The 18,281-nt window shown below is 41.2% G+C and overlaps 1 protein-coding gene across 9 annotated transcripts in view; it reads right to left on the bottom strand.

Annotated features, from left to right (window-relative positions):
- Nucleotides 1-18,281, bottom strand: part of TJP1 (tight junction protein 1) — a 159,085-nt gene that overhangs the window by 44,208 nt on the left and 96,596 nt on the right. For all 9 annotated transcript variants that reach the window (XM_052672278.1, XM_052672280.1, XM_052672279.1 and 6 more), the window contains one exon: nt 11-67. In XM_052672278.1, coding sequence (XP_052528238.1) covers nt 11-67 — 57 coding nt within the window. The remainder of the gene's footprint in view (nt 1-10; nt 68-18,281) is intronic.

The raw sequence follows: 18,281 nt of genomic DNA, 5'->3' as shown, positions 1-18,281 counted from the left end.
ATTAGCTTACCCTGTGAAGAGTCACCGTGTGTTGTTCCCATATAGCTGTTTCTTCCATTGTTGCACTCTAAGGAGAGAGAGAAAACAAAGATCAGACTTCACCATACAGCATACAGTGAAAAGCTGTAATAACTGTATAGTATCACAAATAGGAATTTGCACTCAAAATGACCATTTTTATTCATATTGAACAGTAACAGAAGAGTTGGCTCACTTGTTAGATACTTCCCACCTTTATATGTCACATCTGAACTTCCTGTGCTCTTGGTCAAGAGGGGGGGGGGGGGGGGGGGTGGATTCAGGAAGCAGAACTTAACAGACATGAAATTTCTGATCATTATACCTATCACTAACTTTGGAACTAAGGAAGTTTAAAGGGAAGAACTACACGAAACCTATAATGCAGTCTCTCTAGGTTGCTCCTTAAGCGCACAGTAAGGTCCAATGCCCACTTCAGTTTCCCACCAGGATCACAAGTATAACACACTAACTTTCACACTTGACACTTCATGAACGTTCTGCCTTTTGCTTGTTCAATAGTAGTAGGCAGATCACCACCAACTCATCGTGAGCACCCAGCTCTGCAGATCACAGTACCCATGCAACTGTGTTATACTTACAGGTCACTTAACAGACTGCAGTTCAGTGTACACTAATTTCTTCTCTCAATGCCACAGTACCACAGAAATAAACGAGGTCTCAGAAAAGGAACAGGATTAAACAGTAACATTATGGCAATGTTTACATACTTGTATTTCTGCCTACAAGAGCATTTTGTGGCATTCTGCCACAAAAAACATTTGGAAAAGGGGAAAATGGGCTGGAGGAGTTAAAAATGGAAGAGTCAAAGCCTTGAAAACGGGTAGAGAGGCAGCAGGAAATACACAGCAAGCAGCAACAACTCTCCTGCTGCCACATTCTCTGCCTTTCCATAGGCAGCATCCCATGTTTTGCTCCATATGCATCCTCTCACAAGTAAACAATCCACTAACTAAGGCACAGAATCACAGCAGAAACATCTCTGAAGCCAATCAGAAAGAAGCACATTTTTAAAAACTCAACCATCATTACAGTAACACAGTCATTACAACAAAAACGTTCCCAATTTTCATCCAGTCGTATATAATTACAGAAAACTGCATCAGAAACATTTAGTCCCACTATGAATATCTATGAAAACTTAATCCACTTCTCTCACACCAGAATTTGCAACTACATTTAACAAGTGAGTCCTTCTCATGTTCCCAGAAAGCTTTAGGTCTTTTTCCTCTCTGCATTTTGTGCTCCAATTTCAACAGCTTGGATGTGTTACATTACAGCTTATTTCTCTTTCAGGGTTCACTTCTCCTAAAAGCTCTGGTGCAACTTAATTGGCAAACACCTCCTTCCATCGGTTCTCTCACTCAGCACAGGGTGCTCCTCTGCATTAGAAATCAACACAACTGGAGCCCCAGATTAGATTCTTTCCTTCCAGTTAAGTATTTTAAAAACACATCTGATCAATTTTCGCACAGTAACAACTTCCACAAACAGTGCCATCTCTGAAACAAAATAGAATGTTCCACTTGCTACACGGTTAATGAATACTGATTTCCTTCCCCATTCGTGATGCTCTCATTCTGTCTTAGTTTTGGCAAGTGTTTCTCAGGCTAAACATCTCAACAAATGAAGAATTATCTCGGCATGTAAACTTCCAGGAGAAGTTTTTAAATAACTCCAATTAGGAAAAAGGTAAAACAGGAGTACAAGAACAGACTGCACAAGTTGCAATAGACATTTTAACCAAAATAGGCAGCCCTACCTGCATCAGGTTAGTCCAGTTAGCAGAGAAATGAACCCAACAGCTCACTAACCACACCTGTCCCAGGCACGTCACACCCCTCGCCTTGCATTCAGAGCACCTGCCTACAGGTCAGTTTGAGCCACTGGGCTAAAAGGCAGCACAGCTCCAGGGCTGCCAGCTGCTGCTGCTTGTTTTTGGAGCAGGGCACCCGAAGGCACAGCTCAAACACACTGCCTGCTCCTGGATACGGCAAAGGCTGATAACAAGTTATCCAGCTAAGCACTGCTCATGCTGAAGCTGGGAGAACTGGTAATGCTGAAGTGGGAAAGATATGAGACCAGCTGGTAAATTTCCAACAAATAAGAAAAATTAAACTGGTCTACTCAACGTGTTTCTGAGAACTAAGACAACATACCTCACAGCAAAACAAAGCAAACCCCCAAAACTTGCTTGCTACCACACAACTTAATCCACCTTTCTTTCTCAATGCAGCCACAGTGCTCACTGTTCATTCACTGACTGAGCTACCATTTCTAACTTTTCTTCCCAATTGGTTTCCTTTCTGTAGCTCAGTCTTTCCACTTCCATTCTGCTCTGTTTTTCACTTAAGTAATCTCTTCATTTACTGCTACTGCCTCCCCAGATTTTGCTACTACATTCATTTCAAGTTCACAAGAGTTGGAAACATCAAATATCCATTAGTCAGATAGCAAACCAAGTAATATGTTATTTTCATTCTTTCTGCATGCCCAAACAGTCCAATCCAGAGCAGTTAAAACAGTTCAAAGGCAGCCTGAGGTGAGTTGCTGGCTTTAACACAAACTGCATAAGTGAGTTTGCTTCTTGTCTGTGAGGAACTGTCTTCACTCACAGATGATTGAAAAGTCTGACGAAGACTCACAGAGGTGCTCATCCCACCAGGCACTGACAGCTGAGGCACAAAAACTAGCTCTTGCTGCTCTCCATCAGCCAAGGTCTCCATTGAGATGCTGCTCTTCGACATGACCCACACTGTGGGTATGCTAATGCTGTATTCTGCAGTGAACATTTGAGTTTCACACCTCTTGTGAGGATATAGGTAAATCCCAAGTGTGTAGAAAAAGCAGCTATTAATTAAGAGGTGGGGGCAGACAACGTTAAGTTAGCAGTGATGGCACCAGCCCTGCTGCATGCTGCTGCCAACGTGGTATTCAAGACGATATTACCAATATTGATTTGGGGAAAATGAGGTGACTCAGCAGGAAAGCAAATACACACCACTAGAAACCAGGAATACGACAATGAGATGCTACAGTCTAGGGCTGGAATAACTCAACAGAAACCATTAAGAATTTTCGTAATGCAAGAGGCCAAGTAAATCTGTAGACTCATGCTGTATCTATATTGGCTGTGGTTCTCTAAGAGAAACTGGAAGGAAAGGATAGTTATCATGACTTCAGTATTAAAAAGAATAGTTTACATTATACTTATGCTTTACTAAATCAAAATTTCCTTAAGCTCATGTGAATCACCTTTATGCAAACTGTTAGTAGAACCACCAGTTCTGTAGATGGCTCCTGAAACTGTCTTCTCAGTTTTCAAGAAGATATACATGAGACTGCAATTCATCAATATGCAAATAATTGAAGTTCTTGATCTTTGGTATTGCTCTGAGATATAAATTCATCTAACTAAGCATCTTTTCATGAAGCTCCCTTTGTGGGCTTAGAGTCCTTCACGAGGTACAACTTTTTTGTACCCCTATCCGCTACATTTCTTTGTTTCTTTTCTAAGGCTGGTGTTTTCCTTCCCCAACCTTCCCCTCCACCCCCACTTTGTCCCTCTGTGCTTTTGTTTTTTTTTTTTTTAATATGCCTTTGTCATACCACTCTTTTCTTTGTGCATTTCTGGGTACATGAATACACACACAATACAATTTTCCCAAATGAGTAATTCTGTACTTATGCACCGAGATTTTTCCTCCAAGCACCATCCAGGAACAAAAGCCTTGCTGACTGCCAGTGCTGCCATGCTTCTGGAACAGCACTGCTCCTTTGCCACTCCTGCAGTTGGGAAAGCTGCAGTCAGCAGCAGCACCAGATCTACCCGCAGGCTGCAGAAGACAGTTCAAGATCACATTTGGAAAGATGCAATTCAAGCTAGAGAAACCAGTATCTCATGCCTAAAAATAATGCAAGGTTCCTGTGGTGAAGTTTCTTCCACTGTAACGCTCACTTTTTCAGACTTCTGCACTTACAAGATGGCTACACTGAAGTCAAAGCTGCCATCTGCTTTTGCAATCAGAGCCAGAAGAAACTTTCCAAGCTTCTCTGCAAGTTTAAGGGAGCTTACAAGAGGAATCATCATTCTTACTTCATCTGAACTACGTTTGCAAGTGAAGTTAACTGTGTCAAGAAGGATGGATTAAGTTTAGTGATAATTTGCTCAATTATGAGCAAGTTTTGACACATTACGTACAGAGCATCATCACTCCAACCTTACAGCATCACGTTGTAGCTTGTGTCTACCTTTACTTCCAATAAAAATTGACTTGCAAAAGCATTTCTAATTGTCCTAGAAGGGAAGGTCACAGTAACTTTGAGAAACTATTTCCTGATTTGAGATACTGGGGAAAAAAAAAAAAAAGAAAAGAAAAGAAAAAAAAGAAGTGCTGATGGACTGTATCAAATGATGGGGAAAAAAAAAAAAAAAAATCAGTATTTCTATCTGGCTTCAAAAATTAATTCTCAGAATTATTCTTTGGAGAAGTCAACTTCTGAAGTTCAACAGAATTCTATTGCTGAATTCTAGAGGTTAAATGCAGAATCAATCCATTTTGATTGATTGCACTTTAGGGAACAAGAAATAAAGTCTGTACCATAACAACTAGCATTTGGAGCTGTTGTAAGAATTTCTGCAGGTTTGAGTACTACTGGATTATATTTATCATTCAGTTAAAAAAAAAAAAGACCTAAAGGCAATAGCCCAAACAATGGCTTCCTGAGGAAGTCCACAGAAGGAAACCGTATCTTCCTCAGCCAGCTAGAGCAGAAAATGAAGAGGTCACTTCCCCCCCCAAACACGCCATCTCTCGGCACACACTTGGAGCAGTGCACTGTTCCCAGCACCAACCAAGAGAACTTCCTGCAGACACTCACCTCTGTCCTTACTGCTTACTCTATAACCACCATATACTCCAGCAGCTTTGTTCCAACTGTCTTATGTGGATACCACAAAGGCCTCTGTTAATTAAAAATCCTTTTTCACTGCAACCAGTACAGAGAGGATAGAACCCTACTATCAGATTGATTTTATCAATTGAAAAATCTGAGCTTTTTCTTACATACTCTTTATGCAAGATACTCACCACCTCACATTCACTCTCCAAGCTACCCTAGAGCCACTGAACTCTAACTTGATACCTAAGCTATTTCAAGCACTGGGAGACAAGCTCTAGAGCTTGTGTACTCAGAGAAGAGGGTGCTCAGAGGCAGGACAGGCACAGCAAGCTGCACACTGCTGGAACTTGCTGTTTGCATCCAGAAGCAAGCAAGACTCCTTTCTCAGAATGGCCTCTCAGCCCAAACCTCACCCAGCTCTCTGCACAGCCACAGGTTTCCTTGGCTATTGTTGCCCATGGAGGCAACACTTAAATCAGCAGACTCTAGTTCCGAAAGTTTTCAGACATTCTAGAAACCCTCAAGTGTCAAAAATATGCAGAAGCTAGGGGGAAAAATGCATTTGGGTAGAAGGAAAATTTTAGAAAATATTAAAGAGAAAAAATCAAAACTGGATTATAATCCAGTTATAGCGCAGTATTTATAGAAGTTTTTATGTCATAGGCTTGCTGAATGCTATTATTACAGAACAACACTCAGGAAACTTGTAGTAAGGCAAAACAAACCAGAACATAAAGACCCCAAAGATGCATCTCAGTCGTAGGTCAGGTTACTTCAGGTGCTGAAGAGCAGCACTCAAACACCCTGCTAACAGTATCTGCCATCAGCTAAGGAAAGCTTACTTGCTCCATGATCTCTAAGGCGTGGGAAAATTGCTTTAGAATTTGGGATCCTCATTTGTTTTGCTTCTTTCCATTTTGCTTTCCAGCTGGCAATGAAATCATGTACAATCACAAACTCCCAAGTGCTGGCAAGCAGCATTTCAAAGATCATGACTTCCAGGCTAGTACACTAGCAAAATGGAACCAAAAATCACAACAGAAGAGAAATACAGAATACAGCTTATTGCCTTGCCTTTGCATCCAGGAGTGATGACGCCACTGCCACAGGTAGGCTTTTTTTTTTTTTTTTTTTGTCTTTAATTTCTCCATTATACTGACTGAAGTCAGCATTATTAGGACAAAGATTAAAAAAAAACTAGGTTATAGCTTTCATATATTGCTGAAAGCATTCATTTTCTCTTTAGAGATCATCTTTAGTTCAGATGTGAATTTCTCCAGTTCAAAGACAAGATTCTCAAGAAACACCATCTAATGTTTTAACTCTTTGCATCTTCAAGTGCTGCCTGAAAAGCATCATTTTAGCACCAAAAACTGCTTAAGCAGCACACTTTGCCCTGCAACTAGTTTCCATTCTCAGAAATAACCCTACCCTCTGCTCCCTTGTTATGTTCCTGCATGCTACGTGGCCACACGTAGCTGATTCTACCCGAGTTGGCTCCTTATCAGTTTGTCTCATCATTATGTAAGAAAACTTAATCATACTATTTCAGTTTTATTTAGGAAACTTGAGTCAACTTCATGCACCTGGATATCACTTTTTAATTCAAAATGAAAAGATAAAGTGCATACAAGTGTGAGATATGGACACCAAAAGTTGCAAACACGTAGCTGGAGATCAGAGCAACAGTCAGTGCTCAAGAATTTCACTGTAAGCAAGAAGGCTGTGACCTTGCTTCTCCTCCAGAAGATCATTACTCAGTTACCACACGCTGCACCAGGTAAACATCCTCTTCAGCTGTTACACTCTGAAGATCTGTTAAATGAGAGCCTCTGGAGAGGCAACCATATCCCCCAAAGACACAGTAGTCCTTTTCCCAACATACTGCTCAAAGCTTTCTGGCATCACTCAGACCAAACATACATTTAAGAGGTTTGCATGATACTTCAACTTACAGATGCCATGCTATCTTCAGAACTTGGACAACAACACACATGAAATGATACATGTTAATTTTTCTTTAAAGATGTACTAAGTTTCTTCCTCTCAGCATCATCTATCACTATTACAAAGCTTTGAGTGAAGTGCCCTTCCCTATTTGTTACAACCAGGCATACAGATGTCTTCCAATTTTGGGGGTCAGTTAAGAAGATTCAATTTCAGCAGCCACACAGTTACTAAAGCATCTGCAGCACAAGCTGTAATTCCAAGCTTACATTATCTTTGCACGTTCAAAGGAGGTAAATGAAGAGCCAAGCACACAGAAACACAGGACTTGAAAAAAGAGGAGACAGCAAGTAGTGTTAAATATTAGGGCAAGTTAAAGGTTGTTAGTGACTTTGTATAAAGGAGAGACAGTAGTAACAAACAGTTTGGTTTAAAAGGTACAAAACAGGGAGAAAAGCAGCTTTTTGTCCTTGACCTTTAAATTAAGGATGAGGAGAAAAAAGTATGAGAGATCAATGAGAGAGAAGGGATGAGAATGAGAGCAGCACAGCAACACCCTGCCTGGGCACACAGGTTCACATCGGCACAGCTTGCTCAGCTGTCAGCAAGGACAACCTAACTGCACTTTCTTATCAGCAAGCATGGAAAGTGCAGAACAACATTTTTCCTTGTGAAACAGGAGTATTCCCATCCTACTATAAAAGCTCATTTTGCATTACTTCATTGTAACACAAGTACTCCTTTCCCAGTTTTCCAAAACGCTCTCTGCAAAAGGGGAAGAGTTACCTGGCTTAAGCAGACACAACCTAGAGCTCTTCAGTGATACCTCTCACCACTACTGCTGCTCTGTCTCTAGCCATACACACATCAATCCGCTGGCTATAAAAAGGAGGTTTTCCAGAAAACACATCAACTATTACTGAAGAAAAAACATACATGCTGCAATTGTCCTTACATCTGATTACAAAACTAAAATACAGCAGTGATTTAACACAAAAGCTGGTAGTGCTGCAAGTTCAGAAACATATAATGTAAAAAAGTCAAAGCAGTGTTGATGCATGCTACCAGTATTTAAATTCAGAGCAGAGTCCCTCTACGTTTGCAGCAAGCCGTCATGCTGTGCTCGGTAGCCTGCAGACCTACAGATGAACTCCGGCCCCACGAGCAGCTTATTGCTGCAGCTTAAGTGCTTATCTTTTACCAGTCCTTTTTGTTTAGTGTCTGCAGAACAAATCAATTAAAGTTATCGGCTACTAACAAAGAGAAAAAATGGAAGTGACTGTACAAGTTCAGCTAGAGCACACCTGGGAGAAGGGGGAAATGGGTCCTGCGTGAACCCGGTGAGTGGGCACCCAACGCCGCTGCAGAGCAAGGCACAGCAGCCACTGGGTTTAAGCAACCTGTTCCATCAGAACCAGCAGAATTGGAAGAACAGCACTCGTGGGCTGCTGTTTGCCAACACAAAGGGCTGGGAGCAGCAGCAGCAACCTCAGCTCAGCACTGCTCACATTTTCAGGGCAGGCTCTCCTCTGTTTGCAAAGCCAATTGAACCGAATCAAGGAGCCAAGGGGCTGAGTGCAGAAGGAGCAGGCAGGCAGAGAAACTAACAGAAGAGAAATGGAAACCTGTTCTGGTGGGTTGTCAACCACGAACACAGGAGCAGACATAGCACAGAACACACGTAGCAATGTGCACCTGCAGTTATTGCCATAGCACCAGCTGCTTTACAAGGGATATGTCATGTTTTGTAGGTAGTAAGAAAAGTACAGTACAGTTTCTTCACATCCAGTCCTTCCATGTTTATTGCACATTTGTTCCCAAACTTAAACATAACCATACACAGGGGTTTGAAAAATATGGGTGTTTCCCTTCAGAAAGATAAACAGGATTCATTGTTATCAAAGTTTCACAAACACGCTTTTATGGAAAATATACACATACATATTTTTCCACCTTCCAGTTTATTATCTACCCATTAAAAAAAAAGTAAAATAATCATTGCTTCCATCTGTTCAGACATCATGGCCTCTAACAAGCACAAGAGAAAAATACCAGCAGCTCCACAAGCAAGGAAGAACCAGGAAAACATTTCCACATGTTTCTCTCCCTCCCCTTCCAGTGACATGCAACAGCAGCAGGAACACCCATGTCACCACAACCAAGCCAGAAACACCTTTCTAAGGTGATGAGAAGCTGTGGTAGGAATAAACAGCAGCAAAACCAATCCCACCAGGGAGCCAGGACCAAGCAAGAGGCAATGAACGCAGGCCTGAGCTACCGCCCAGTGCAAACAGCTGCCTGATTATAATCCTCCCCTGATTTTCTGCTGGCAGTGATCCCAGCCTTGCCTTTCCCTGTACCAGTGGTTTACAACCTTTTCCAATTTGCAGATTCCCCCCACCCCCCCAAAAAAAAATTGGACGCAAATTGCCATATATTAAAACTTCAGATGAAAAGTAAAGCAAGCCTTTTCAACAGCAGCATGCTCTTGGATTTTTGGTTTTGGATTTCCTCTTTGCTGACTGCATCCATATCCCACCCTAACAATCCAGGGGCCGCCAGGAAGGCCAGGCCAAAGAACACCCCAGTCATTTCCTAACTCAACCAGGTTAGGAGAGACATTGGCTACAGTTTCTAGAAGAAAATAACAGCAATTTGTGGACAAGAGGCTTTACACAGGCTTCAAATTAAACTCTGAACGTATTCAGACATACATAACCATGGTGCCTTTTCCCATCCCACCCCACAGACTCACAGCTACTGTTTCCTTTTCAATTTGCACATCAAAGCAGGGGAAGGGAGCAGGGAATTAACTCTGCAGCATTCTTTGCTGACCAGGTCAGAACTGCCTTGCAGCACTCTGCCTTACACACTCAAGGCAAAACATCACACCTGATATCAGACAAAAACTCACTCTCTCCGTAAGTGCCGTTTGGTTGCCTGTCAGTTATTTTGACCACTGCAGTTCAATTAACACACCAAATTTTATGTAACACTTATCATACAAGTTCAGAAAGCTTTGTAAGTAAGGAAATAGCAGAAAATTTGCTACGACATACAGCTTGGAGGTCTTTGTGCTGCAGCTTAAACTTCATCTTCCTTTTCCCAAGCTGATCATTTAAGATGATAACAAATAGCAAAAACAACAACAAAAAAGATCCCAATCCACCGTTTAACTTGCTTTAAAATCTCACATGCTTTAAGCCTGGCATACTTAAAACCACCAGAAACCAAAAGCTAACCTCAAATTAAAATATCTTTGTGACCACTTTTAAGAGTTGATATAAATACAGAAGCAAAACAAACTGCTGTCTCCTCCCCACAGCTGCTTTGAACACACAGCAGTGTAACTTCTCTTCCCACAGTTTCTGCATCTGCACAGTAAATCAGACTATATAAAGAACACAGGATTATATTCTTCATCAAAACTGCATTGCGCCCCTTCATCACCATTCTGGAATGCACATTCCCAATTAGGCAATAAATTACATGGGCAAAATGATTAGGGCTACTTTAAAATATGTGCTGTGCTTCTTTCTGCCATAAGTGCATCTGTAACTACCAGGAACTGTATTTAAAAAATGAAGGGCTTCGGAATTGTGAGGTATCAAACAAGGATAAAATTCCCCCTTTCAGAAAGTTCAGTTTCCACTTCAACTTCAAAACCACAAGAATCAAAATTTCATCAGCATGACATTCTGGTTTGCAAACTGAAAAAGGATCAGGTTTATACAGCCTTCAGCTCACCCCTCCACACGCCAGCACTCCTTGCTCTTTGTGGCACAGAAGGCAGCTCCTCTCAACTTCCACACTGCAAACGCAGCATTTCTAAACCCCGCATTCTCAACTCAGCCCTGTAACTCTTGAGCTGTATATCACATCACTAACATAGGGCTGAACGGCTTGCACAACAACTTGCCACCTTCCTGCCCTCAGGTCTTCCTCGCCAACAGCAGCCAGTGTCTTTGGTATCTGAAAGTCAAGGATCCAGGAAGTCATTTCTGTGACAGCACATCTTTTCTGAGCCTTCATAAATCAGCAACAGAGTTTGAGGACTGCTGCATGATTTTTGTTGTTATTAGAAGAACTTTGTTACAAGACAAAACAGAACAAGTATACTTCAAAGCTCTTCTCCTGTTCCACTTCTGCTTTACATCTTACAGCTACACGGCAAGTAAACTGAAGACACATTCTAGCTGTCTAGACGTGATTTCTAAAGAACTCTGTGTCAGAAATAGTGAACACATTATGTCTCCAGGAGCATATATCAGTTTGCATTTACATAGCACAGTGCTGCCATTTTTTCTTAGAAGCAAACTTCTTAAATATTACAGGAAAATGTGCAAGATAAAGCAGTAAGCTTATTTCTCCTTGTGTACAGTACTTTTCAACACTTAACTGACATTTGTCTCATGACAGAGGTAAGGATTTGGGTTGTTTTTTTGTCCCCTCACACCAAAATATTAGTCTACTTCAGCACAGGATAAAAATATGAGAACATAAGCAAATTTAGCTAAGCCATGACCAGTCCAAGAAAAGAAGCATCCAACATCATGAAAAGCAATACTCATAAATGCTTTGGCTTCCTCAGACTCATTTTCAGAATTATGAAGGAGGAAGAGGAGTTTGTACTCCCTACAGACTCTCAACAACCCGCCCCAAATTACTGAAGATTACAGAAACGAAAATAAAGCTGTGTAAATACAGGCATTACTTTAACATCCATCACGACTTCCAAAAAGGGAAATCTGGACATACCAGCATTCTAGCAGATGAAGCCTTCTGTCAGCAGGTCAAACAGCAAATAAAGGGGTTTTTAGGAGAGTTCTTGTTACAATTTAACCATTGAAATGATCTCCTGGAGTAGTCAGCTTAACACCTTTTATAAGCACACAGATGAAAAGAACTATTTACATTTAAATACTTTATTTAAATCTGTGACTTTGCACAGGTAAGACTCATCAAGTGAGAAATCCCCCGCAGAAAATCACTACAGAGACATACCCACACAAGTAATAGTGGATATCACAGCTTCAACCTTACTTTGAAATAGTAATCAAACAGGCAATAAATAACAGAGGCAGATAAGCTTTGTATTTAAGAGGCACAGCAGCTTCTCACATGCCTTTCTCCCGCGGTAATCATCATTTCATAAAGAATACTCAGTTGCCAGACAGATGACAGCGAAGATGATGACAAGCATGTAGTGTATTTCAGAACAGGAACTTCACAAACAGACTGAAAATAAAAGTCTACACATACCTACTCAGACATGCTACCCGTCGAAACCACCTCTCGGCAAGCCCTTCCCATCTGTGCTTAATGGGCAGATGTTTATTTAGTTTACTCAGCACATTTTTCGAAGTGAAAAGGCATGAGTGACATTCTAGCTGTTTATCCAACCAACTGGAGAAGAAACTGGATAAGCTCTCAGTTAAAGCTGAAATGCCAGCATACGTTTGGCCAAATGCCTGTATAATTTCAGCCAATTACCTGTTTATCCTAGGTTACAGCCACAGTTCATTCAACCATTGCTCCAAAAGCTCTCAAGTTACACAACTGCAAGAAATAGAATGGGGAAGGAAGCAATTGAATCACCTAGAAACCTGCAAAATCAGCTAAATTTAAGGGAAAAAACCAACCACTAAACATTCTTCTTGGATGAGCAAGAAACCTTAAGAGATAGCTTCAGAACACCAGACAAGTCTGTTTGATGAGCCAATGTAATGGAAAATGATATCAGAGGCCACAGCTTGAAGAAAAAATAGTGAAGGCTTTCGAAACTATTTGAGAAGTTGATGACTCCGAAAAAAATTCCATGACTTTTTTTCCCCCCATAGGAGAGGTTCTAAAGAAGAAAATGGCCACGTACATAGGCAGTGTGATAACATTTCCCCTATATTAGGATAAAAGAACTTAAAAGCCTAAACAGAGGGGGGGGAGAGGGGAGAAAGAGGGAAAAGAGCTTCAGTATCATTATGATTTACAAATGTGGATATCATTTGACTGTCATCAAGTGACAGTCCAACTTAGGTACAACCTTTCAGAGAAAGGTTTAAAATCTTAAATTCAATCACCCAAGTCAGGATAGAATCAGCTGGTCTAGCTCCTTCCTCCCACTGAAGGAAAACTGTTCTTCTGTGTCCCTCATCCAAGTTTTCTTTTTTAATTCTTATTTATTCTTACACACAGCTGGCTAGGAAGACTCTACCTCCTATTTATAACACCGAGGGTTTTATTCCAAAATTCTTAAACCACTGATAGTACAGCAAAGTTAGCTTTTTCTTGTCTGCACACTTGCAGACGAACGTTAGTAGGACAGCACACTAACTCTGTTACACAGGCAGGCCATCCACCTTGTTATCTCCCCTAACTCAAGAGCAGATACATCAGAACATAACCAGAAGGGGAATTTTATAAAGCCCTATTGTGTAACATCCCTTTTTAGCGTCCTGGAAGCTGTGATCAGAGTCTTCAAGAAAATCTGAGTATGTGACTCGAAATCAGTAAAGAAACAGCTCATTTGAGAAATACTATTGTTTCAGTCCTGCTACTTCTTACAAACAATACAGGATTAGTCACTAAGCCAACACCTGTAGCTCTTGCTCAAGACATCAGAGCTATGCTGAGGTTAGAAAAACACAATTGGAACTGAACTACTAGGAAAAGGAACTGATCTACAGGAAAAAATGGCTCATCAAACAATCTTCAGACACAAAATGAACACAATGGTGGTTGCACAAAACAGGAGTTAACTGCCCTAACAGCTGACCAGCGTAACAAGAAGTCCTACATTTCTCAGGACATTCCAGGCAGCCATTCAGCTCCCTAAAACCCAGAAAAAAAAACAAGTGATCAGCCTTTTGCTGAGTTAATAAGATGAAGTGGCTCACCATGTAGCCAGACAAGTATGATTCAGAGCATGAGGCAGTAGACTGCTTAGATACAGGGAAGGAAGCATTGTTCCACTACCATGAAGTTACATCAGCCAACCTTTTGTAGAGCCACATCACTTACCGAGACTGCTCTAAAAGGACTTCCTTTTTGTTACAATACTCAAATGGAAATGATTTTAAAAATATTTGTTCATATTACCTCTTACTCCCCTACCTATTTTTAAAGCATTTAGAAAACAGAAGTTGCATCGAGGCCCCACCCTGAATTTCTTAACACAGTGAAGAACCACAGCAATTATTATACTGCAGTCTTCCTGCTAACACGCTGTAAAACACCAGAAGTGGGACAAATAAGAGCAAAGTAACATTGATTACCTGTCTTCTGAAGCCTTACTACTGAGAACAGTCCGCAAGCCAGGGGTGAGCAATTACCACCCTGCAGCCAAGTCCCAGGTTGTGATCAAGTCAAAGACAAGTGCCATCACTTCCTCTCAACTGAGGTAATTCACTTTTACACCAATGTATGTAACATGCTGACATTCTGCAACAGATTTCAGTTAATCTTGTGGTACACAGACTTAACAAGTTTCAAATCCAGAGCCAATGTCACACATCCTTCAGAAGACAAAAAACACCCCTACAAAAAAATCCCTGGAGAAATGGATGTTTCAGCCTACCTTACTGATGTGTTAATGAGCATCAGAGGCAGCGAAAGAGCCACAGGGAGACCAGAAGCCTAAGCCGAAGTTAGGTTACAAGTCCAAAAGCTCTGCATGCAGGCTAAAGCCCCAGTGAGGCTTTAGCTCAGACTAGCCTTGGCTTTATTGTCTTCATAATCAGCACTCCGAAGGAGTGCATGTACCTGCATGTACGTTATTGTATAGTCTTTTTTGGCACTTGTGCTGCTCTGTCCAACTCTTTCAGTCAGCTGGCTCATGTTAATAAACTGAGAAGGGAAATAAATAGGAAAGAAGAGCACAAAAAAATAACTTTTTAAATAATTGTAGTGACATGAAGTAAAACGTTCAGAAGTCAGCCAAGGATGGGAGGTGAGGAAGATCATTTTGTCACATCTCTCTTTTTGCTGCAGCAAGTTTTCACCATCTTTGCCAACACTTCCTTTCAGCAGAAAACAAAAATCACTCCTCTCAAAGGGAAAACAAACAGAACACTCCATTGGATAAGATCTACTTTATTTACTGCATTATAAGATAATGTGATACTTACAGCGCAGAAAAGGTGAAGACATTTCAGGATCACATTGGAACATAAGAAACATCTAGGTTAAAATCCAAGTTAGGAAAAAAAGTACATTTAAGCTAATCACACTATTTGACAGGCATTAAACCTCCCAGGGCAGAGGCCCACCAACTGTCACACTGCAGTGTCAGACAACCACACTGCCACTAATGGCAACAGTGCATCCAATCTGCATTGAAGCATCAGAGAATTAAATAAGAAAACCAAACAATTTTCTAAGTGAATTCCCAGAATTACATCCTGGCTGCAACACATTGGATTATTTTGCAAAAAACTGATCTGTTTTCTGTTCGTCCAGACCAGCAATTACTTATTTTTGAATTATACTTTCATAATTATCAGAGCAAGGACAGCCTGCATTTTAAATGCTTTTACTAATCATCTAGTTATTAATAAATTAACAAAAAGCGCCACTTATTTCAAATCTTTCTAAACTCATTCATAATAGAATCTTGTCTCACTTTCCAGACTGTGATTAATAGAATTTCTTTCTACTCATCCTAAAAATTACACTCTCCTAACTGTACTACAACACAATTAAAAAAGAGGCAGAAATTAATAGCACCACACAGCTTCAGGTTGGTGAATACAGGAATGGGGAGAAGTCTTCCTTCCAGGTACAGCCTTAGGAAGATACTAGAGATACAGCAGAACTAGGGGAACACCTGCAGTCACCACCAGCCCTCCAAGCAGGCAATGATGACAGGCTGTACAGAAGGCTCAACTCTAAAAATTATATCAACAAAATCCTTGAACACTTTCTATTTCTCAGCAGAAAATTATTATTGTTGTTTAATCCAAACCTACTGAAAAGCTCGAACAGGCTTAGAATCAAGGTGCAAGCAACCAAGAGATTATATTCAATATAAACACAATCAGTAGAGTCAAAGGTTAAGTTGCGAGTTGGTAAACTTTGCTCTTTGTTAGTAATGGGCGACTCTGCTTCTTTTTGTATAAACTCGTTTGGATTATACTCCCAATTCAGGTGAGTGTGCAGCTCCCTGAACTGCAGCAGCAGCAGGATTCTCTAAGCGAATTCAGAAAGCCATTTATCCTTGTAACATTCTAGTCAGCCTACTGCAATTAGAGTTTCTCATTTTCAAATTATTTTTCCACTTTCAGTGCCTGACTTGCAAGAATCACTATCAGCTGTTAATATAACTAAATAAAAGGTGAAGAGATTAAACAAGGAAATCAAGTCAGTTTAGTTCCCTATTCGTGCCCAAGCCCTACTTCTCATACAGTGACTGTACACAACAGCCGTTCAGCATCACGCACAAAAGATAACGTTTATTTATCAGCTTATTCCTGCTCTTCCCAGCAATTCAAGACTAGACACTAGATCTCTAACTTCTCCACGATGCATGCTCCATTTCAGCAAACCACTGCTCACAGTACTGGTCATCACGATAAAAGACCATTGTTTTCTAATCCTCTCCCTCCCCCTTCGTGCCCAGTCACACACTCCCCTCCCCTAATCCTCCCACTCTTTAAAACACCACATCAACTTTTGCAGGCTGCCTGTTTGCAGCAGCTCTAAACAAACCACACAAACCAAAACTCTCACACATGACTATTTTTGAAGTGAAAACTAAGAAGAATACAATTTAACCGGAGACGAGTCAACAGCTGGGCCTAGATGAGAGCAGTGCGGCATCCAGCAGGAAAGAAGCATTGTTACAGAAAATGGGGGCTAGAAGCAAGGAATGAGAGCCAGCTTTTTTCACAGCCGGTAGCCTAAGTGCCTATCAGTCAGCAAAAGCATTCTTAGCACGGCTGCACCAAAGCTTCCTGCAGCCGGTCCGCACGTGACAGGCCCGCACAGCAGCGCAGGCGGCGGCCATCCCCGCATAGCAGGAGCGCCCCAGAGGTCAGCGCTTCCAGGCATCTCAGCAATCTGGGAATTGCCTCGGCTTATCGCTTGGAAGCAACATAATTACACTGCTTGCAGGGCCGGGGCAGCAGTTTGTAGCCGTGATCTTTTACTCAGCTACAGGTCATGTACAATTTTTAAAAATACACGAACATTAAAACATGAAAAAATCCACTTTTTCAATAGAAAAAAAAGGTGAAACTACATTTTTTTCCTGATGCTGCCTACGGTGTTCTCTTGAGTAACTGAGTTTTGTGAGTTTGGTTTTTTGTTTTCTTTAAGGCGAGCGGACCAAAATGCTGAACATTCTACAGAAAACTGATTTTTCCCCATACAGACAATGAGCTAAACCTACTGAATAAAATAAACCTACTGAATAAAAGGCCCATGTTAGAGTTAAAAGGTAGAGAAAGTAAAACCTGGATTCATGCTAAGTTTGTGGCACTCCCTACGAAAAGGGGTATTCTACAAAACAAAGTGAAATGCTTACTTCCAGCTGCTCAGAAGCGGAGCATTTCACTCCCAGCAGAGCAAGTCAGCCAGCAGTTCTACTCAAAGATCTTCCAGCAACAAAAGGGGAATGGGGGGTGGGGGAGGCGGAACAGGACAGCAGATTCCATCAGCCTGCCTACCTCACAAGCCTCAGCAGCACCGCAGTAAATTCCAGCTGCTCCAACTCGCTGCTTGACCCACGTGTTTCTCTCCCATCACATACCAACCTGACGACAGAGCTCACCCAGCAGGTATCAGCATTTGCAACTTGCCACATGCTATTTACTTCACCCCGTCCCACAGAGCCCTTTTGCTATACAGATGACTACTGCCTGCTTGCTTCACCACTTAATTGTCATCCACTAATAAGTGTACTTCTGCTAGTTCTAGGAGCTCTAGGAGACTTCATGCTCTTTAAGTCCAGAGGAGAAAGCAGGAAATAACATCAGTGAAAAATATAAAAAGTATCACAAAAATTCTCAATTTGATCCTAGAAAAGGGAAAAAAAAGCCCATGCAGGACTTTCCTGACTGCCTGCTTTTGTTTAAATATTTTTTTTAATTGTCAATAGCTATTTAAGCTAGAACTGATTTGTGAAAGAGGGGATTAATGTAATTAGAAGTTCAGCCTAGCAAAATGCATGCTGCAAAATTTCCCATTGAAGTTAAAGAGACATTTCCTTTCCGCTTCCATTTAAAACTGAAACGTACACACAGTATGACACAGGACAGAAATCCCACCCCGATGTGAATGGAGCTAGATGCACAGCCAGAGATAGCGCTCACATGAGCAGTAACCCAGTCATTTAGCAGATATCCTCATAATGCTGGGAGGGAAAAGGCAGGAGCCAGAACACTGGCCATTCTGCAGGA

Source organism: Tympanuchus pallidicinctus, unplaced genomic scaffold, assembly GCF_026119805.1.
Source record: "Tympanuchus pallidicinctus isolate F22 unplaced genomic scaffold, pur_lepc_1.0 scaffold12, whole genome shotgun sequence".
Classification (NCBI taxonomy): domain Eukaryota; kingdom Metazoa; phylum Chordata; class Aves; order Galliformes; family Phasianidae; genus Tympanuchus; species Tympanuchus pallidicinctus.
Note: the sequence above shows the minus strand (reverse complement) of the source record. Positions and strands in the feature narration are given on the sequence as shown.